General features: G+C 44.3%; 1 protein-coding gene across 1 annotated transcript in view; it reads left to right on the top strand.

The window, feature by feature from the left end:
• The first annotated feature begins 217 nt into the window (after positions 1–217).
• SCUBE2 (signal peptide, CUB domain and EGF like domain containing 2) overlaps positions 218–23,214 on the top strand; it is a 47,053-nt gene continuing 24,056 nt past the window's right edge. The window contains exons 1-8 of the mRNA XM_075280969.1: positions 218–404; positions 5,148–5,270; positions 5,788–5,913; positions 6,639–6,773; positions 17,931–18,056; positions 20,115–20,231; positions 21,514–21,588; positions 21,839–21,955. Of these exons, the coding sequence (XP_075137070.1) occupies positions 329–404; positions 5,148–5,270; positions 5,788–5,913; positions 6,639–6,773; positions 17,931–18,056; positions 20,115–20,231; positions 21,514–21,588; positions 21,839–21,955 (895 nt within the window). The 5' untranslated portion in view covers positions 218–328. The remainder of the gene's footprint in view (positions 405–5,147; positions 5,271–5,787; positions 5,914–6,638; positions 6,774–17,930; positions 18,057–20,114; positions 20,232–21,513; positions 21,589–21,838; positions 21,956–23,214) is intronic.

The raw sequence follows: 23,214 nt of genomic DNA, 5'->3' as shown, positions 1-23,214 counted from the left end.
GGGGCAGAAACATTGGAAAGTAGGTGAGAAGGGGGTCAATAGGAAAGTAGAGGGGGGCACTTTAATTGGGGCTGCAGGAAAGGAGGGGCAGGACAAGAGGAGGAGTCACTTAAGGGTAACAGGAGGGGTCTATAGTGGGGCAGAAGAGTCTATGTGGGGTGTAGGGAGGGGTCCTATTATAGGAGGGGGCGATACATAGAGCAGGGCTGGGGGTATTTATAGGACACACACAGGTGAGGAGCTCATTGGCTCCTCAGGGGAGGGACAGGGAGGAGGAGACACTCCAAGAGGGCAGAGGAGGCTGGAGGGGCGCCCCCTGTCTGTCACCATGAGGTCCCTCCAGTTGTTATTGCTTCTGCTCCCTTTCTGCACCTCATCGCACCCCGCCGGCCGGACCCACAGCGGTAAGTACCCCCCCATTGGGTTACCCTTACATACACACAGATGTGTAACAGTGATGCTAAGACGTCGGTGCTGCGGGTCTTCTGACCTTGTCCGTTTTAGAAGAAACCGCAGAAGGTTCACTAGATCCCGTGTCCGTCGGGGACCTTAGTGATAAAAAGACGCAGGAAGGTAAATCCGAGGCTCGCCATAAGGGCGCAGCGATGTCCCAGCCCAGGTATCCAGGCAGCGGCCCACATTGGTAAACATCCAGGTCGCGTCCGCGTGGAGCGATTGTACCAACACCAGGAATGTGGAGAATTTATTTACTGACGTCACTTTTCTCCTGTGACATTGACCCGGTGACGTGGGTGAGAGATTATAGGGCGCCCCCATTGTCCTGCCTGGTATGTGTCCCCTCCGCCGTGACGTAAATGACCCTCCATTGTAAAACTACCGATCTGTAACTTTCTAACGCTTCTGCTTGCTGTCAGTGAATGGACACGGTATTGTTTATGTGGAGGTGGCCGTGTTCACAGAGCTGAGGGTTCGTTACAGATGTTTCCAGTCTGGATACTTATAGGAGCCCGGAGTCATAGGTTACCTGCGCCGATACACTGTAACAAACTGTGTAGACAGGAGATGTCACAAATGAAACAAATAGCTTGTAGAACTATTATTTGCCCGGTGATGTTAACCCCTAATTTGCTGGATAGTTCTGTGGGTTACATATGCAGTCAAGGTCCTTCTAGCTGTTGGAGTACTACAAGTGCCAGTACGACGGGCTGCCGACTTACAATGCAGTATTAGCTCCCCTGGTTTGTTCTTCGTTACCCGATACAGGGTGGCAGGGCTTCTGTGCATGCTGGCATTGGTAGTGGGTTCTTGTGCCATCTATAGGATAGGATGCCCTTATAGATGATTGACTACCTCTGCCCCCGTACAATGCCCCCAGGTCCTCCGAGGTGTAAATGAACTGGCCTTAGTTGACCTCTCCTAATAACAGTGTGGTATTCCATGGGTTAAACACGTTCTGTCGTGTGTGTCCGTATACGATGCCTATATCTTCTGATACAAGACTACATTAGTGTGACACTCCAGCCCCCTGGGATCCAGCGGTGACCCCCAGGCCATTCCTTTCACTCTTATAACCACTAGATTTATTGCTTATGGACATATTGGTTGTCACCCAGCTTTCCCGGAAAATGATATGACTAACAAATGACTGGTCCAATGTGACGGCAATGGAAATGTCCGGGAGGTGAAGTCATTTAGAAACAGAAGAACTCCACGAGCAGATGTGCGGAGTGTCCGGAGGGGTCACGGACGTCACCAGGGTGCACCGGGCTTTGGGAAGAATTGTGTTTGTGCAGGAGTTAATGGAAACACTACAAGTGCCACAATGCAGCGCAGTAGAGACACCGAACCAGCAGGGGCCAATAGTTAGGCATGATGTCCTGCAGCAGAATTGTGAGTGCAGCTCTGGATATGACTCGAGTAGAAAATGTGATGTGACGGCAGAATTGCGATTTCAGCTCTGGATGTGACTAGGGCATAACATAATGTAAATGCAGAATTCTGAGTACAGCTCTGGATAGGACTGAAGTATAAAATACAATGTAAAGGAAGGATTGTGAGTATAGTATAAAATATGATGTGACGGCAGAATTGCGATTTCAGCTCTGGATGTGACTAGGGCATAAAGTGTAATGTAAATGCAGAATTCTGAGTACAGCTCTGGATAGGACTGAAGTATAAAATACAACGTAAAGGAAGAATTGTGAGTAAAGTATAAAATATAATGTGACGGCAGAATTGCGAATTCAGCTCTGGATGTGACTAGGGCATAAAATACAATGTAAAGGAAGAATTGTGAGTATAATATAAAATACGATGTAACGGCAGAATTGTGAGTGCAGCTCTGGATATGACTAGAGTATAAAATGTGATGTGACGGCAGAATTGCGATTTCCGCTCTGGATGTGACTAGGGCATAAAATGTAATGTAAATGCAGAATTCTGAGTACAGCTCTGGATAGGACTGAAGTATAAAATACAACGTAAAGGAAGAATTGTGAGTACAGTATAAAATATAATGTGACGGCAGAATTGCAAATACAGTTCTGGATAGGCCTATAATATAAAATACGATGTAATGGCAGAATTGTGAGTGCAGCTCTGCATCTCTTATTTGCTACTTTCGGTAAGCAGCTACCATTGCGATTGTGGTTGTATCCTAAATTCTTGACCTCTTTTTTTTTCACCGTTTCCACGTGTCGGCTTGCCCCGTTAATACTCACAATGCTCTCAGTATTCCCTCTCGCTGCGACCTGATACGCGACGTTCAAACAACAAATCCGTCTCTTACATGGAGGGTTATTTGCCAAGTTCAACTTTCCAGTCAAGTTCCTGGGCAGCAGACACATCATTTATGGGATTTAGTCATTTCAATATTTCAAGTAGGACAGGACGCTGGAGGAGAACAGAGGCGGCCATTTTCATGAGTCCGAGTCTCAGGTAAAGGCCGTCATTATGTGACTGGGGATAAATTTAGTGCAAGTTGTAAAACTACATGACCCAGCAAGCCCATCCCGGTGAGAGGCGAGAGACTGTTGTATATCACTAACAATGGTCGGTTTATCTGTAAGACAGTGTTCACACAGATCCTAAAAGGTTCCCCATACACATTAGAGCAAAGTTGGCCAAACTTGCAGATTTCTGCAGGCTGCCGATAGAGAAGTCCCAGGGGACAGAGAGGTCTGGAGAGGGACAGAAGGTTCTGAAAAGGAGGCAGACAGTGGGGTCCGCAGGAGGAAAGAGGGGTCTGGAGGGGGACTGAGAACTGGGATGTCCAAGAAATGGGCAGATAGTGGGGTCCGCAGGAGGAAAGAGGGGTCTCGAGGGGGACTGAAGGATCTTGAGAGGAACTGGGATGTCCAAGAAGTGGGCAGAGGGGTCTAGAAGTAACCAAGGGGGCTGGAGGGGTACAGAAAGTCTGGAGGGGAAATGAAGTATCCATGAGGTGCACAGAGGGGTCCGGAAGTGACCAAGGAATCTGGATGGGGAAAAAAAAGGTTCTAGAGAAGAACTGAGGTGTCCAAGTGGTGCATAAAGGGGTCTCGCAGGAGGCTGAAGGGAGTATAGAGAGGTCTGGAGGGGGGACAGAGAAGTCTGACACTAATTTACTCTTCCCCCTATTCAGAACACATGCACCCTCTGCTTTTCTGAGTCTGCATGTGTATGGGGTCTCAGGGCCGAGTGTTTGGTGGCCAGCTATGGATGGTGTATCGCTACCTGTTCACTACTGAGTCTTTAAAGCATCATCATCTTGTTGCAGCTATTGGAAAACAGATCATATGGGGGGGGGGGGTATATAACTGCGCAACCAAGCAGATTCTCCATCTACATCTCTATCATGTCAGGTGACGGTCAGTAAAGACACGTTGTGGAGTCACGAAAAGATGAGCGACAACCGCCATTTTTTGCGCCATTCTCACCACTTTCTTAAAAGGGCGATTTATCCGTTTGTCCGTATTCTTAGATGGCCTGGTCTAACGTTACACCATTTAATAGTTAACTTAAAAAATTCTTGACGTATTTTTGGCGCTCAATGTCACAACTGGCCACACCCCTTTTCACAGACCACACCCCTTATGGCGTAAACCGTGTCTAAAACACTTGATAAACATGGCAGACGGCGCGTTAGACACTTAAACGTGGCGCTCCTGGATTTATACAACAGGTGAAGATGGAGAAGTCAAGTATCTCGTCGTGTCTCCAAATAAGCAGAAGGTACGGTGGAGGAATGGCTGCCAAAGTGTGACAGAAACCAGAGGCCGAGCGTTACCTCACAGAGAGCGAGGAGGAATGCGGCCATGATGTAAGCGAGGGCTCGGCACGGAGAACTGGACTGAGGCGTTAGCCACGCTCCTTATATCTACTGTAGGCTACAGAATATTACATAAGCATAATATTACAGCAGAGTCCGCTCACCTTTGCCGCCATCTTTGTGGTTTATCACCTCATAAAAACCAAGAGAAAAATATGGACCAATCAGAGATCAGCTCTCATTTTACCAGACAGTAGAAAATGAAACAAGCAATTTGATTGGATTCAGTGAGAGGAGTTCGGCAACCAATCACGTGATTCCTTAGCTTTACCCACAGCAACCAATCACATGACTCCTAAGCTTTACCCACAGCAACCAATCACATGACTGCTGCATCTGCCGATCTAGAGCAATAAAGCTGAGTGTTGATTGGCTACTATAGGCAACAAGTCCTGAGACTTATTCCTATAGTGACAACATGGCGTCTATCTAGTCATGTGATCAATGTGAATAAACTGAAGACGTTCCTAAGTTTTCATATCCTGAAACGTCTTGTTATGCCTATAGCCTACATAGCTCCTCCCACTCTATACCAACATCCAATCAAATCTATGCTTTCACTTTTAAACCATCTAATTGGTTGGTATAGGCAACTACTACTACTTTTGTACGTTTATGGTACAAAATTCTGGGAAATTGGCACCCCAAGTAGCCTGGGAAGGCCCTCTCGTTTTGGGGGGGCTGGGATAACAAACTTTAAGGCCAGGGCCCCACGGGCCGGAAACGCTGCGTCGTTATTAGTTATATTTAATATGTCGGACTAAGGCCCCCCGCCCTACCCGATATTTGCACTTGTGGCGAGTACGTTGCGGAAACGGGGGAAATAAGGGTGCCCCAATATCTGTTAACCTCTCTCTCTCTCTCTCTCTCTCTACAGGTGTTGATGAATGCGCCCTGGGCACAGATAACTGCCACATCGATGCCATATGCCAGGACACGCCAACATCATACAAGTGCGTGTGCAAAGCAGGATTTAAAGGGGAAGGCACAGCTTGTGAAGGTGAGGGCTCCATGGATTAGGATAAGACCCTCTACCATAAGCTGCAATGACGGCGCCAACGAGGGTGCAAAATATCACATAGGACGTATTCACGCCATTCATCATAGAGCCGCAGTCACGTGTTATATATGTATTTCCCCGATACACACTGTATTTATAAGGGCGGGCTGCACTTACTTTTGTCTGACCTTTAATCCATCACGTCCTCCTAAGGCACAATAAACATGTAATGGGTCATGTAAGAGATTTAACAGGACACCACGGAGAAAGGCGCTTGTGGGTTTAACCCTCTCCGGCAGGGCCAGCTCGCCTCATCAATCAGCCGCTCTGTCACTTGATACCACACTCACTCGGCAGCCACTTCAGCTGGGAGAGAAGTGCAACAAAAACACTTGATTTGCAAGACAATCTGGCTCTTAAAGGGCCGGCGAGTGTTTTCACTTGTGTCACTGAGCTGTGAAGGCCTTTTCTAGAAAGCTGAGCATCCATCATAATCACTTGTGTCTTTATCCCGCAGACATTGATGAATGCGATAATGAGTACAATGGAGACTGCGTCCACGAGTGTACAAACATTCCAGGAAACTACCGCTGCACTTGCTACGACGGATTCGAGTTGGGGCACGATGGGCACAACTGCCTGGGTGAGAATGTTACGTGTGCACATGCATGTGATTGAGATAACTGGGACCTAGACTGACAGCACGACCCCATTGCAGCCCCATTGCGCCTCAATGCAGATTTTGCAACACTAATTGTGCACCAAATACACGACGTGCGAAGTTGGTCTAAATCGTAGGTACTAGGGAAGCGCAGAGGTGACAGTTCCTAGTGATCTGATGATAAAGCAGGACAGGACTGCAGGGATCAGATATTATAATGTGAACATTCACTGACAGCAAGCTGAGATCTTGAGAACGGCGAATAATTAAAACACAAAAACTTATAAAGAACTTGTATGTGGGTTCGTGGCGCAGGAGCAGGGGGTGAATGGAGGGTCTCGGATCAATTACTTTCCATGTGATTGGAGAAAGGATAAGGTGTGATGAGATCATGGTGAATGGCCCCCGTGTCATCATTAACCTCTTCACTGCTGCCTTGAGTGCTCATGTTCCATGAAAAATGTGGATCAGCCTCCAACAACTGTAGCTGACCGAGATACTATATTAAACTTCTCAGTATAAGAAGCTGCTATGGCCATGTTTGCACATAGGTAAAAATAAAAGAAATATGATATATGGGGGACAAGATAGTGTAAGAAAACGCAGTGTGACCTAAAAACTATTGACCGTGTTGACCTCTTGCTGAAATACATGTAGTGGAATCTCTTCCATACTGCACAGTGATGATTCTCTCCGTCCTCTTATAGATGTGGATGAGTGTAAGTCAAATAACGGAGGCTGTCAGCAGACATGTGTCAACACCATGGGCAGCTACGAATGTCGCTGTAAAGAGGGATTCTTTTTGAGTGACAACCAGCACACATGTATACATCGCTCTGAAGGTGAGTGAAACATTACATGGTTTTATTTGTTTTCTTAATTTTCCTTTTCCTGTGTACAAGAATATAACTACTATAATACTACTCCTATGTACAAGAATATAACTACTATAATACTGCCCCCTATGTACAAGAATATAACTACTATAATACTGCTCCTATGTACAAGAATATAACTACTATAATACTGCCCCCTATGTACAAGAATATAACTACTATAATACTACTTCCTATGTACAAGAATATAACTACTATAATACTGCTCCTATGTACAAGAATATAACTACTATAATACTACTCCTATGTACAAGAATATAACTACTATAATACTACTCATATGTACAAGAATATAACTACTATAATACTGCTCCTATGTACAAGAATATAACTACTATAATACTGCTCCTATGTACAAGAATATAACTACTATAATACTGCTCCTATGTACAAGAATATAACTACTATAATACTACTCCTATGTACAAGAATATAACTACTATAATACTACTCCTATGTACAAGAATATAACTACTATAATACTACCTCCTATGTACAAGAATATAACTACTATAATACTGCCCCCTATATACAAGAATATAACTACTATAATACTGCCTCCTATGTACAAGAATATAACTACTATAATACTGCCCCCTATGTACAAGAATATAACTACTATAATACTGTTCCTATGTACAAGAATATGACTACTATAATACTACCTCCTATGTACAAGAATATAACTACTATAATACTGCTCCTAGGTACAAGAATATAACTACTATAATACTACTCCTATGTGCAGGAATATAACTACTATAATACTGCTCCTATGTACAAGAATATAACTACTATAATACTACTCCTATGTACAAGAAGATAACTACTATAATACTACTCCTATGTACAAGAATATAACTACTATAATACTGCTCCTATGTACAAGAATATAACTACTATAATACTGCTCCTATATACAAGAATATAACTACTATAATACTGCTCCTATATACAAGAATATAACTACTATAATACTGTTCCTATGTACAAGAATATGACTACTATAATACTGCCCCTATGTACAAGAATATAACTACTATAATACTGCTCCTATATACAAGAATATAACTACTATAATACTACTCCTATGTACAAGAATATAACTACTATAATACTGCTCCTATGTACAAGAATATAACTACTATAATACTGCTCCTATATACAAGAATATAACTACTATAATACTGCTCCTATATACAAGAATATAACTACTATAATACTACTCCTATGTACAAGAATATAACTACTATAATACTGCTCCTATGTACAAGAATATAACTACTATAATACTGCTCCTATGTACAAGAATATAACTACTATAATACTACTCCTATGTACAAGAATATAACTACTATAATACTACTCCAATGTACAAGAATATAACTACTATAATACTACCTCCAATGTACAAGAATATAACTAATATAATACTGCTCCTATGTACAAGAATATAACTACTATAATACTACTCCTATGTACAAGAATATAACTACTATAATACTGCTCCTATATACAAGAATATAACTACTATAATACTGCTCCTATATACAAGAATATAACTACTATAATACTACTCCTATGTACAAGAATATAACTACTATAATACTGCTCCTATATACAAGAATATAACTACTATAATACTACTCCTATGTACAAGAATATAACTACTATAATACTGCTCCTATGTACAAGAATATAACTACTATAATACTGCTCCTATATACAAGAATATAACTACTATAATACTGCTCCTATATACAAGAATATAACTACTATAATACTACTCCTATGTACAAGAATATAACTACTATAATACTGCTCCTATGTACAAGAATATAACTACTATAATACTGCTCCTATGTACAAGAATATAACTACTATAATACTACTCCTATGTACAAGAATATAACTACTATAATACTACTCCTATGTACAAGAATATAACTACTATAATACTACTCCTATGTACAAGAATATAACTACTATAATACTGCTCCTATATACAAGAATATAACTACTATAATACTACTCCTATGTACAAGAATATAACTACTATAATACTACCTCCTATGTACAAGAATATAACTACTATAATACTGCTCCTAGGTACAAGAATATAACTACTATAATACTACTCCTATGTGCAGGAATATAACTACTATAATACTGCTCCTATGTACAAGAATATAACTACTATAATACTACTCCTATGTACAAGAAGATAACTACTATAATACTACTCCTATGTACAAGAATATAACTACTATAATACTGCTCCTATATACAAGAATATAACTACTATAATACTGCTCCTATATACAAGAATATAACTACTATAATACTGTTCCTATGTACAAGAATATGACTACTATAATACTGCCCCTATGTACAAGAATATAACTACTATAATACTGCTCCTATGTACAAGAATATAACTACTATAATACTACCTCCAATGTACAAGAATATAACTACTATAATACTACCTCCAATGTACAAGAATATAACTAATATAATACTGCTCCTATGTACAAGAATATAACTACTATAATACTACTCCTATGTACAAGAATATAACTACTATAATACTGCTCCTATATACAAGAATATAACTACTATAATACTGCTCCTATATACAAGAATATAACTACTATAATACTACTCCTATGTACAAGAATATAACTACTATAATACTGCTCCTATATACAAGAATATAACTACTATAATACTGCTCCTATATACAAGAATATAACTACTATAATACTGCTCCTATATACAAGAATATAACTACTATAATACTACTCCTATGTACAAGAATATAACTACTATAATACTGCTCCTATGTACAAGAATATAACTACTATAATACTGCTCCTATGTACAAGAATATAACTACTATAATACTACTCCTATGTACAAGAATATAACTACTATAATACTACTCCTATGTACAAGAATATAACTACTATAATACTACTCCTATGTACAAGAATATAACTACTATAATACTACCCCTATGTACAAGAATATAACTACTATAATACTACTCCTATGTACAAGAATATAACTACTATAATACTGCTCCTAGGTACAAGAATATAACTACTATAATACTACTCCTATGTGCAGGAATATAACTACTATAATACTGCTCCTATGTACAAGAATATAACTACTATAATACTACTCCTATGTACAAGAAGATAACTACTATAATACTACTCCTATGTACAAGAATATAACTACTATAATACTGCTCCTATGTACAAGAATATAACTACTATAATACTGCTCCTATATACAAGAATATAACTACTATAATACTGCTCCTATATACAAGAATATAACTACTATAATACTGCTCCTATATACAAGAATATAACTACTATAATACTACTCCTATGTACAAGAATATAACTACTATAATACTGCTCCTATGTACAAGAATATAACTACTATAATACTGCTCCTATGTACAAGAATATAACTACTATAATACTGCTCCTATATACAAGAATATAACTACTATAATACTGCTCCTATGTACAAGAATATAACTACTATAATACTGCCTCCTATGTACAAGAATATAACTACTATAATACTGCTCCTATGTACAAGAATATAACTACTATAATACTGCTCCTATGTACAAGAATATAACTACTATAATACTGCTCCTATATACAAGAATATAACTACTATAATACTGCTCCTATGTACAAGAATATAACTACTATAATACTGCTCCTATGTACAAGAATATAACTACTATAATACTACTCCTATGTACAAGAATATAACTACTATAATACTGTATACAGTGTATGAGAGAGCCCAGTGGATTGTTCAACTTAATCTTTCTCCTGTGTTCCCCATTTACCCCTCGTCTATAATTTAGTATTAGTAAATCTGCCCCAATGTCTTTCTTTCTGTTTCGCTCTTTGTCGTTCTCTATCTCCTTCTCTGCTGCTCTCTCTGTTCCCCTCTCTCTGTTTCGCTCTTTGTCGTTCCCTCTCTTCTTTCTCCTTCTCTGCCGCTCTCTCTGTTCCCCTCTCTCTGTCGCTGTGACTCTCTTATTTGCATTCATGGAGCAGTCTGTGATATTTAGTGCTGTCTATAATGTATTCTCCATGTAAATAAGGCATCGGGGGACACAGAGCGCCATCGCCCCGTTGCTTTGCCTTTTATCGGTGAACTGTTTTATGTGTGTTCAGTGAACTTTATGGCGCTACCTGCTATAGAGGGGCCCCGTCCCCAGCGGCCGAATCCGCCAAGAGAAAATGACTTTCGTTAAACAATAATAAAAACGAAACAGTTAATTCCCGCAGTTAGTTAGTTGTCGGATCGCATTGCGCTTGTTAGCGCCGAAATGTCACGGGGGACAGCGGCATTAATACGACTAATTTGTGTCCCCGGAGCGGTGATTGACAGCGGGACGGTCCGGGCTCTTTCATGTCTTGCACATTTGCTGGGATGGAGGAATCTTTGTTTTGTGTGAAGTTCTCACTGTGGGAAAAAAAGGATCAAAAAGCCAGCTGGGCGGAATAATGGTAATCGGGCCGACCTCAGCTCCATTGTTGGAGTAGGATGCTCTCTGGGGCCATAATGTCAAAGGCAAGGCATTCAGACTAAGTGACTAATTGAGATGTGATTGAAATTCACGCACCCTCTTCACACCGGGCACTTCTTTAAACTCGTTAAGTGATTACGTGGCCCCTCCTCTGCACGCCACGAGGGGCCGGCCAAAGATCTGCACAAACCGGGGCTGCGCTCATTTACTATGGCCTGTATGCACAGTGTCTATAAAAAGTATTCCCACCCCTGGCCTTCACGGAAGGTATCTGTAATGATTGCAAAAGTATTCACACCCTTCACCCATCAAGTCAGCATTACAGTCTTTGTTCGTTTCGGCTATGAAGATTCCCCCCCCTTTCTTTGTTCACATATTTTATGGGGATTGCGGGTTAAATTCTGGACTCTTGGGAATATGACATGAGAGCCTGCTATAGAGAGGTCTGCACACAGCGCCCCCATCAGCGTTCCAGTGGGGGTGACGTGTTTTTTGCTCAACAGCTTCATTATGAGGCTTCAGAGCTGGGGTTCACTGGAGTTTGTACAAGTCCTCTTACCACTCCCTTCACATCTGCGTTGGTATTACATCTGGGGGAGTCCGCATGGGACCCCCCCCCCCCCCCCCCCCGAATGGAATGCCCAACAAAATTGCAAGCGCTGTGCAGTAAAAGCTCAGGGACTCCATAGACTATAATGGGGTCCGTGTGCTTACCCTGCGCTGCCCGCATGAATCATGTGGACAGGTAAGTAGATTGTGAACTACTTTCCTGTCTGCATGATCCCTGCAGAGATCTGGCGCAAGCACATGGACCCCATTATAGTCCATGGGGATCTGTGTGCTTTTATTGGCATACCGCTTGCAGTTGCCAACGGTATTTCCCTACTTTGCAGGTTGATAAGATTATGAATGGCGTCCCCTCGCTGCTGCTAGCAGTAAGTATTCTACACCTGGCTGAGGATTCAACGGCTATGTTATGTCTTCTAGAAACAGCATCCGTTTATCATGGGGTTAGATCTGGATCATTGGCCCCCCAAATCCTCTGATTGTTCGTCAGGTTCTCAGTTTGTGGATTTCAGTGGCGATGTTTTGTCTCCGGGCGCAGATTATTTTCTATCTCCTGATCGGTTGTTTCTCTGATTCTTCTGTGTTTTCATTCCGATCATGACCTGCAGCGAAAACCCAGTGCAAGAGAACTGTAAATAGTGTAAAGCATCCCTCCGAGCAGCGCTATGTAACTGCTATAGGGGGTATCTAATCCTAGCATGTCCTGAGATCCAGCAGCCTTACATTCCTCATCATTTGCCGCTGCAGTGACGTATCTAAGCCCTGGCCTGTGTGATATTGCCTGCTGAGCTCTGTGTAATCCAGAGATGTTGGCTGCTTCGTTCTGACTTCTGTGTTGTGCACCTCGGATACATTTCAGTCTCCCATTATGAAGTACATGTAGGGCTTCCAGCAGATTAATTTCCCTTGCCCATTGTTGGTTTGGTCACCATGGCCTGGTTGTGGTTCATTCATCTCTATTCTTGGTTTGGTCAGTTGCCCAGTTGTTGGTTTATATTTGGTTGTGCTTTGGTCACCGTTGCCGATAATGCCCAGTTGCTAATTTTGTTCCAGTTGCCTGATTGTTGGTTTGGTTTTCACTATCTGGTTATTGATTTGGACACTGTTGCCCAGTTGTTGGTTTGGTCACCATTGTCCATTTTTGGTTTGGACATTTTTGCCTGGTTGTTGGTTTTGTCATTGTTTCTCAGTTATTGGTTTGGTCACTTTGGCCTGATTGTCGGTTCGGTCATTGTTACTCAGTTATTGTTTTGGCCACTGTTACTTAGTAGAGATGAGTGAGTACTATTCGAAACGGCCGTTTCGAATAGCACGCACCCATAGGAATGAATGGAAGCAGCCAGCACGCAGGCTGCGTCCATTCATTCCTATGGGTGCGTGCTATTCGAAACGGGAGTTTCGAATAGTACTCGCTCATCTCTTTTACTTAGTTGTTGGTTCGGCCATTGTTACTCAGTTATTGTTTTGGTCACTTTCGCCTGGTTGTCGGTTCGGTCACTGTTATCCGGTTATTGGTTTGGTCACTTTTTCTTGGTTGTTGGTTTGGTCTCTATCGTCCCTTGTTGGTTCGGACACCTGTGACTGGTTGTCATTTCGGTCACTGTTGCCTGGTTATTGGTTTGGTCACTGTTACTCAGTTATTGTTTTGGTCACTTTGGCCCAATTGTCAGTTCGGTCACTGTTGTCCAGTTATTGTTTTGGTCACTTTTGCTTGGTTATTGGTTTGGTCTCCATCGTCCCTTGTTGGTTCGGACACCTGTGACTGGTTGTCATTTCGGTCACTGTTACCCGGTTATTGGTTTCGTCACTTTAGCCTGGTTGTCGGTTCAGTCACTGTTACCCGGTTATTGGTTTGGTCACTGTCGGATGGTTGTTGGTTCGGTCACTGTTACTCAGTTGCTGGTTTGGTCACTGTTGTTTAGTTATTGGTTTCGTCACTTTAGCCTGGTTGTCGGTTCGGTCACTGTTGTTCAGTTATTGTTTTGGTCACTTTGGCCTGGTTGTTGGTTTGGTCTCCATCATCCCTTGTTGGTTCGGACACCTTTGACTGGTCGTCGTTTCGGTCACTGTTGCCCAGTTGATGGTCCAGTCACCATTGCCTAGTTGATGGTCCAGTCACCGTTGCCCATTGTTGGCTCCGTCCCCGATGCAGCTCCTGTTACCTGTACAGGAATTCTTGGTAACTCCGTTCTGGCTCATTTATTCTGGCTGTATAATGAGGAGGGGGCAGGAAACAGCCGCCCCACGGGTTCTGATGGGGGTTGTAGTGTGGTGTGTAATTGCACGCGTCATTGAGCTATATTACCCTGCTGACTGGGACTGGATACTGTTACAAGCTCAGACAAGAGGGCGGCAGAGTGAGGAAAAGCACAGGAATTGGGGGCAATTTGTTGCAGAGCCCTCAGGGGTCAGAGGTCGCCCGGTGGATGATTACAAGGGCGCATTAAGTGTAATTTAAAGGCTCAGATTGAGACAAATGGACTGGGCTGGATCAGTTGAGGAAATGGGGGCCCCCACCGAGAGCAGGTGCTGGCCGAGCGGAGCCATTTGTACTGTATAAACATCCCCCCCTGCAGCACAGAGGAAGATTCTGCGATTTATTTAATGGGGTTTCCAAAGTTTAGGAAAATGTGACAATAGTAAACTCCTGAATATACGTTACGCCCAGATTCATGTTTGTATTGGCGCCGCTGATCTCTGGCTCGCCTGCTGCTCCGCTGTTTATTGTTAGTGCTTCACTAATGAAGTGACGCAGTCGGGGGCCGCGGTGCTATTTGGCGCTGTGTATAGGGCAGACTGTATTGTATAGGGAAGCCAGGCCGCCAGGGGCTATATTACATCATCTCATGGTAATAGTGATCCTAGATTACGGCTCCGTCACCGCTCAGCTGACTAAAGGGGCCACATTGTTACGGCAAACACTTCACTGCTTACCAGACAGCGCCATACTTCTCTAGTAGCGGCTCCTTGTACTGTAACTCTTTGCAACCCACTTCCTTTTACCTGCAGTACCGGGCACAGCCACTAAAGGATGAACAGCGCTGTGTAAATTCACAGGAATGCGCCAGCCCGTCCATCAGCTGATCGGAGAAGGTGTTAGGGACCCCATATGCCCTGAGGGGCCCCATATAACCAGAGTGCTTCCATTTGTCATCCTTTTCAGCATCTCTCCTTGCTGTCAGTGAATGCATACATTTATCTAGAGGCTTAAAGGGGTATTCCCATGTTAACAAGTAATGGGGTTCGCTGGCCAATCTGACTGGCCAGACCCCCACCAATCACTGAACTTGCAGGTATAACCACCCACAGCCTCCATTCTGATAGGAGCAGTGGTCGGGCCGCTGTGTGCACCATTCTATTGGATGGCCTTGGCTATAGTTTGGCTATCTCCCACATTTCCGTTGAGTCGAATGGAGCGACACACCTGCTGGCAGAACCACCGCACCCCTTCAACTGAGCACTCGGGAATGGGAATACCCCTTTAAAACCCATTTGGCCTTGTCCTGCTCACACAGATGAAGGGTTTGCATGCAAAAATGTGCCCATTCCTTGACAGCAAGAAGAGATCTTGTCTATGATGAACAACCGAAACACGATTTACGGCGCGGAAAGCTCCAGATTTATTAAAGGCACATGCCACCATTTTGGCGCGGGTTTAGTTGAGAGGACTGTGATCTCCCCAGATCGCTGGTGGTGTGCGTTCCCAGGCTCTCCGGCTCCTTAGCCAGTGACCCGTAAGCGCCCGCTGCAGACCCCGACCTGCTATTACTCAACTTTTGACCCCGTGATTACGAGGCAGAACAAAAACCCTAACGAAATCCAGAGACTTTGTGCCGCGCGTTCCAGCAGCCAGAGCCGCTACTTTATAGGCTGTTACATGGTTGGCTTCGGTTTCATAGACGGCGAGCTGTTTTCTTTAGCAGTCGCTGACTATTTTACAACACCTGAATTATACATGTACAAGTTCCCGGCGTTTTCCCATGGATTCATTCCCAGTATTCGGAGGCCAATACAAACGTCTGGCGTTTCCAGGATCTCGCCCTGCGGTCGTCCTGGTAATACCGGCAGTCGGAGTTGAAAAAAAATCAAGTGCGCCCGCGGGGTTTCGTTGGCAGAGCCGCCATATTGTAGCAGCGGCCCGATGCTCAGGATTTATAGACCAGCCAGCACTTGCGTATTACACAATAAAGGGATCGTGTTTCAGGTCAGATCAGACGATGACAGATCCGTCTTAACTCCGCCGCCCAGCGCTGATCTCCCCCGATCTCCGGTTACATTTATTCTGGCAGATAAATTCAACCAAAGTTTTAAATTTTTGTCTAGAATTTGTGAGAGAAAAAAAAAAGACAATGTAGAAAACATATGTTTGTGCGTCGCGGAACGGAAGTTGGAGGCGGCCATTTTGTTACCGGATAAAGTGCGACTTCCTTCTTTGTTACAATCAGGTCATTGTAATAGAATTTAATATTGTAATAAAATCTAGTCATTTTTGCACATTTTATGACACTTTCTACATCAGGGTCAGTTACTGGCTCGGATCTACAATAGGCAATCTACATCTCCAATATGGTATAGATCATGAAAATGATCAGTGATCACATAGTGTGGCTCCACCTAGTGTTCATAGTGTATATCAATGTGCACGTCCACCTACTGGTCTGAGTGATGGTGGACGCACATGCTCAGTCACTGTTCTTAGAGCCAGGTCTGTGCATAGTGATCCTCTGTTCACTGTAGGGCAGACAATAGGAATCACCCATCCATCCATCCATCCTGTGATGAAAAGTATCCAGACACCTGGCTGAGAATGACTTACAAGTTGGTGGCGCCCTCCATCGGTAATGCTGGAATTCAATATGGTGTTGGCCCACCCTTAGCTTTGATGACAGCTTCCACTCTCGCAGGCAGACGTTCAATCAGGTGCTGGAAGGTTTCTTGGGGAATGGCCGCCCATTCTTCACGGAGTGCTGCACTGAGGAGAGGTATCGATGTAGGTCGGTGAGGCCTGGCACCAAGTCGGCGTTCCAAAACATCCCAAAGGTGTTCTATAGGATTCAAGTCAGGACTGTGTGCAGGCCAGTCCATTACAGAGATGTTATTGTGGTGTAACCACTCCGCCACAGGCCGTGCAGTATGAACAGGTGCTCCATCGTGGTGTAAGATGCAATCTCCATCCCTGATTTGCTCTTCAACAGTGGGAAGCAAGAAGGTGTTTAATACATCAATGTCGGCCTGTGCTGTGATAGTGCCACGCAAAACAACAAGGGGTGCAAGCCTCCTCCATGAAAAACACCGCCACACCATAACACCACCGCCTCCGAATTTTACTGTTGGCACTACACGCTGGCAGATGGTGTTCACCGGGCATTCGCCATACCCACACCCTGCCATCGGATCGCCACATTGTGTACCGTGATTCGTCACTCCACACAACATTTTTACACTGTTCAATCGTCCAATGTTTACGCCCCTTACACCAAGCGAGGCGGCGTTTGGCATTGACCTGCGTGATGTGTGGCACCCAATCACCTGACCATGTTCAAAGCCCGTGAGTTCCCCCTTCTGCTCTCTCACGATGTCTAATGTCTACTGAGGTCGCTGATATGGAGGACCTGGCAGTAGGGGCAGCACAATGCACCTAAAATGAAAAACGTATGTTTTTGGGGGTGTCTGGATACTTTAGATCACATAGTGTATCTATCCAAAGATACAGATGAATAGATTTGCCTGAGGGAGAAGGAGACTGACTGGGAACATTATAGGGACTATATTCTTATCTGCAAGGAGGGGAAGGAGAGTGACTGACTGTGAATCATGTGTATCAGTCATCCCACGCCTAGGTGGCACTCTAGCTGTCTGACTATTTGGAGAGCCGGGCCATATACCATATCCTTCTGTTACAATTCTGCCAGGTTTTGTGTTTCCCAGCCATGACTCTATTCTCGGTTTGTGTTTTTCAGAAGGACTGAGCTGCATGAACAAGGATCATGGCTGTGCCCACATCTGCAGGGAGACCCCTCGGGGCGGTGTGGCCTGTGACTGCAGACCCGGCTTCGAACTTGCCAAGAACCAACGAGATTGTATCTGTGAGTTTTCCCCTGTCAATAAGAAGTGCCCCATCAGGGGCCAACAAGGAAGCAGATTATGGAGGGGAGAGGGGTTCACTCATTTATTGGACACCCTATTCTTCTTCCTCGCCACCCCATCTTATAAATGTTCCTGCAGCATAGGGGTATTCAGTTGTTATTTTGCCACCTCATTCACTTCTATTTGATTTCCCGAGATAGCAGAGAACTTCTATTAGAGAACGATCCAGCGCGAGCTGCCCCTCCAAATTGTGTAACAAGTCCATTGGTTAGACCTCCACCACTCAGCAAGTTATCCTTTATCTTTGGGATATGTAATAACTTGGAATTTCATGCAGCTTCCTGGTCTGTATATACTGCCCCAAAGGGACAAAGTGACTCACAGACCCCGCAATGGTCGTTACACTGTAGTCAGACCCCGCAATGGTCCGCGCACTGTAGAACAGAATAGACTCCTTATTGCTGGGTTCACTGTAGTCTGAATTCTCATTGGTCGGTTCTCTATAATCAGACTCCTCATTGGTCAGTCCACTGTAGTCAGACTCCTTATTGGTCAGTCCACTGTAGTCAGACTCCTTATTGGTCAGTCCACTGTAGTCAGACTCCTTATTGGTCAGTCCACTGTAGTCAGACTCCTTATTGGTCAGTCCACTGTAGTCAGACTTCTCATTGGTCAGTCCATTGTAGTCAGACTTCTCATTGGTCAGTCCATTGTAGTCAGACTCCTCACTGGTCGTTTCACTGTTGTCAGACTCCTCATTGGTCAGTTTACTGTAGTAAGACTTCTTATTGGTCAGTCCACTGTAGTCAGACTCCTTATTGGTCGGTCCACTGTAGTCAGACTCCTCATTGCTGGGTTCAATGTAGTCAGCGTTGGTTGGTTCAGTGTAGTCAGACTTCTCATTGGTTGGTTCACTGTAACCAGACTCCTCACTGGTTGGTTCATTGTAGTCAGACTCCTCATTGGTCAGTTCACTGTAGTCAGACTCCTCATTGGTCAGTCCACTGTAGTCAGACTCCTTATTGGTCGGTCCACTGTAGTCAGACTCCTCATTGCTGGGTTCAATGTAGTCAGCGTTGGTTGGTTCAGTGTAGTCAGACTTCTCATTGGTCAGTTCACTGTAGTCAGACTTCTCATTGGTCAGTTCACTGTAGTCAGACTCCTCATTGGTCAGTCCAGTGTAGTCAGACGCCTCATTGGTCAGTCCACTGTAGTCAGACACCTCATTGGTCAGTCCACTGTAGTCAGACTCCTCATTGGTCAGTCCAGTGTAGTCAGACGCCTCATTGGTCAGTCCAGTGTAGTCAGACGCCTCATTGGTCAGTCTACTGGACGCCTCATTGGTCAGTCCACTGTAGTCAGACACCTCATTGGTCAGTCCACTGTAGTCAGCATTGGTTGGTTCAGTGTAGTCAGACTCCTCATTGGTCAGTTCACTGTAACCAGACTCCTCATTGGTCAGTCCACTGTAGTCAGGCGCCTCATTGGTCAGTCCACTGTAGTCAGACGCCTCATTGGTCAGTCCACTGTAGTCAGACGCCTCATTGGTCAGTCCACTGTAGTCAGCGTTGGTTGGTTCATTGTGTTCGGTTTCTTCATCTCTATATTCAACTCATAAAGTTTTACTTCAATAAACAAATGAGGGAATTTCTGCGCCAAAGAGTAAAACAATAGTAAAGTGTGAGAGGTCCCGCCTGTTGGCCGGCAGCTTCTCTCCATCACATACACGTCCACCAGCCATTCCTCCACACTATAATCCCCCCCTCTTTAAGAATAGTGCTGGATCCAGGGGGTGGGGGTGCTAAATAAACTAGTGGTGAGGGGAGAGTGTCCATCATTGGGGTGCGGTAGAGGCTCAGATTTCAGTGCAGTAACTAGAGGGCAGATTACACCGGAGATAGCAATGAACATATGACCTGTAGGGGGCAGCACAAAGGTCCAAGACATGACAGGATCTGTCCTGTAGTCCAGAACTTATTCCAGCAATCATGAACCAATGAATGTTCATGAGCCTGGAATTCTCATTGTCATGCAATGTCCTGTCTGTCTCTTCACAGTGACCTGTATTCACGGAAATGGCGGATGTCAACATACGTGTAATGATACAGACACCCGGCCAGTCTGCATGTGCCACCCAAAGTACAGCCTGCAATCTGATGGCAAGACCTGTGTTGGTAATTTAGTTTTGTGGTTCTAAAGCCTTAAATGATCTGATCTGACATCTAATAATTTACAAATAGAAATAATTTACATAGTGTGAGATTATACCCCGGATCAAAGGACGTATTTCTGTTTCATGAGAAGAGGCCAAACAGCAAAATCTGACACAGGGTGCAAGTATACAGTAGAAATATATATATACATTGTATTTACTGATTCATTATTTATACTCCAGAGCTGCGCTCTCTATTCTTCTGGTACAGTCACTGTGTACATACATTACATTACTTATCCTGTACTATACTCCAGAGCTGCGCTCACTATTCTGCTGGTACAGTCACTGTGTACATACATTACATTACTTATCCTGTATTATACTCCAGAGCTGCGCTCACTATTCTGCTGGTGCAGTCACTGTGTACATACATTACATTACTTATCCTGTATTATACTCCAGAGCTGCGCTCACTATTCTGCTGGTACAGTCACTGTGTACATACATTACATTACTTATCCTGTATTATACTCCAGAGCTGCGCTCACTATTCTGCTGGTACAGTCACTCTGTACATACATTACATTACTTATCCTGTATTATACTCCAGAGCTGCGCTCACTATTCTGCTGGTACAGTCACTGTGTACATACATTACATTACTTATCCTGTATTATACTCCAGGGCTGCGCTCACTATTCTGCTGGTGCAGTCACTGTGTACATACATTACATTACTTATCCTGTATTATACCCCAGAGCTGCGCTCACTATTCTGCTGGTACAGTCACTGTGTACATACATTACATTACTTATCCTGTATTATACTCCAGAGCTGCGCTCACTATTCTGCTGGTGCAGTCACTGTGTACATACATTACATTACTTATCCTGTATTATACCCCAGAGCTGTGCTCACTATTCTGCTGGTACAGTCACTGTGTACATACATTACATCACTTATCCTGTATTATACTCCAGAGCTGCGCTCGCTATTCTGCTGGTACAGTCACTGTGTACATACATTACATTACTTATCATATATTATACTCCAGAGCTACGCTCACTATTCTGCTGGTGCAGTCACTGTGTACATACATTACATTACTTATCCTGTATTATACTCCAGAGCTGCGCTCACTATTCTGCGGGTTGTTATTGAAATTATGGGAAACAGTCATCAAACTTGTGAACAGAAACACCTCTAACTTGAAGTTCTTTATTTTTTGTAACGTTTTGTTAGCTTCAGGAAACCTTTTAGTTGTGTCCTGATTGACAACCGTTGTCTCTTTTATCCACCAGAGAAAGAGGAATCTGACGGCAATTCTACGTCTGTGGCTGAGATGGATAAGAGGGTGAAGCGCAGACTGGTGATGGGTAAGATGTTGCGGGTCTTTCTGCGGTCTGTATAATGTCCTTGTCTCTCCAGTTTCGGCTCTCTCTATAATTCTGTATGATGACACGTCCGGCGCAGTCGTAGATGGCATATCATTTTATATAGAACAATCCTATCATCTGTTGCTGTAATGGTGTCGCGTCCCCTTTAAGTCTCCCCCCCCCAGTGGTTGTGTGATGTGAAACGCTCTGTACACGAACCGTCCTGATAATGATTTCTCTGTCTCGGCAGAAACGTGCGCTGTTAATAACGGCGGGTGTGACCGGACGTGCCGGGACACATCTACGGGTGTACGCTGCAGCTGCCCTGTTGGATTTACGTTGCAATTTGATGGCAAGACATGTAAAGGTGAGCGAGGTGGTAATTAAGTCTGGAAAGCGCCGTCAGCCGCAGGCGGAGCGGGCCCTAACCGCCACTTGGATTCGGCACTTTGGTCTCTGTGCCAAGTAGAGCTGGATCCATCCAGGAGGAGAATGATTTATGGATTTGGCCTTCATTCCCACACTCAGGACGATCCATCTATGGAGTGTCATCCTAAAAAATAATCTTTTACCCAACTGAATGAGTTGTACAAACAACGCCACCTATTGGCCAGATTAACAATATTATCAGGGAATTTGTGGATTGTTTTATACTTCAGTTTACCTACAAAATTTGCAGAGTAGTCTCATAATAACCTGAGGGGGGATTACAGATGTCTGCAGCTGCCTCAGAGGGTCTGTCAGCAAAATAGGATCTCCAGATAAGATCAGGTTATATATTAGAAATCACTGTACCTGATCCCCCATATCTGGGTCAAATATGCAAGTATCCGGTATGAGTATAGGGGAGTCTGCTCCCACCAGAGCCCTCTGTCCTCCCCACCAGACTCCTCTGTCCTCCCCACCAGACTCCTCTGCCACCACATCAGACTTCTCTGTTTCCTGCTTCCAAACTCAGACTCTGTCCCGCCTTCCAGATTCCTCTTTACCCCCTACCAGACTTCTCAGTTCCCCTCCGCTAAACCCCTTTGTACTCCTTCAAAACTCCTCTATCCAGCACCAGACTTCTCTGTCCCCCTCCTTCCAGACTCCTCTGTCCCCCTCCTTCCAGACTCCTCTGTCCCCCTCCTTCCAGACTCCTCTGTCCCCCTCTTTCCAGACTCCTCTGTCCCCCTCTTTCCAGACTCCTCTGTCCCCCTCCTTCCAGACTCCTCTGTCCCCCTCTTTCCAGACTCCTCTGTCCCCCTCCTTCCAGACTCCTCTGTCCCCCTCTTTCCAGACTCCTCTGTCCCCCTCCTTCCAGACGTCTCTGTCCCCGTCCTTCCAGACTTCTCTGTCCCCCTCTTTCCAGACTCCTCTGTCCCCCTCTTTCCAGACTCCTCTGTCCCCCTCTTTCCAGACTCCTCTGTCCCCCTCCTTCCAGACTCCTCTGTCCCCCTCTTTCCAGACTCCTCTGTCCCCCTCTTTCCAGACTCCTCTGTCCCCCTCCTTCCAGACTCCTCTGTCCCCCTCCTTCCAGACGTCTCTGTCCCCGTCCTTGCAGACTTTTCTATCCCCACCAGACTTCTCTGTCTCCCTCCTCTAGACCCCTTTGTCCCCCTCCTTCCAGACTCCTCTGGCCCCCCC

The sequence above is a fragment of the Leptodactylus fuscus genome, chromosome 7, assembly GCF_031893055.1.
Source record: "Leptodactylus fuscus isolate aLepFus1 chromosome 7, aLepFus1.hap2, whole genome shotgun sequence".
Taxonomy (NCBI): Eukaryota; Metazoa; Chordata; class Amphibia; order Anura; family Leptodactylidae; genus Leptodactylus; species Leptodactylus fuscus.
This window is presented reverse-complemented; position numbering and strand designations above follow the sequence as displayed.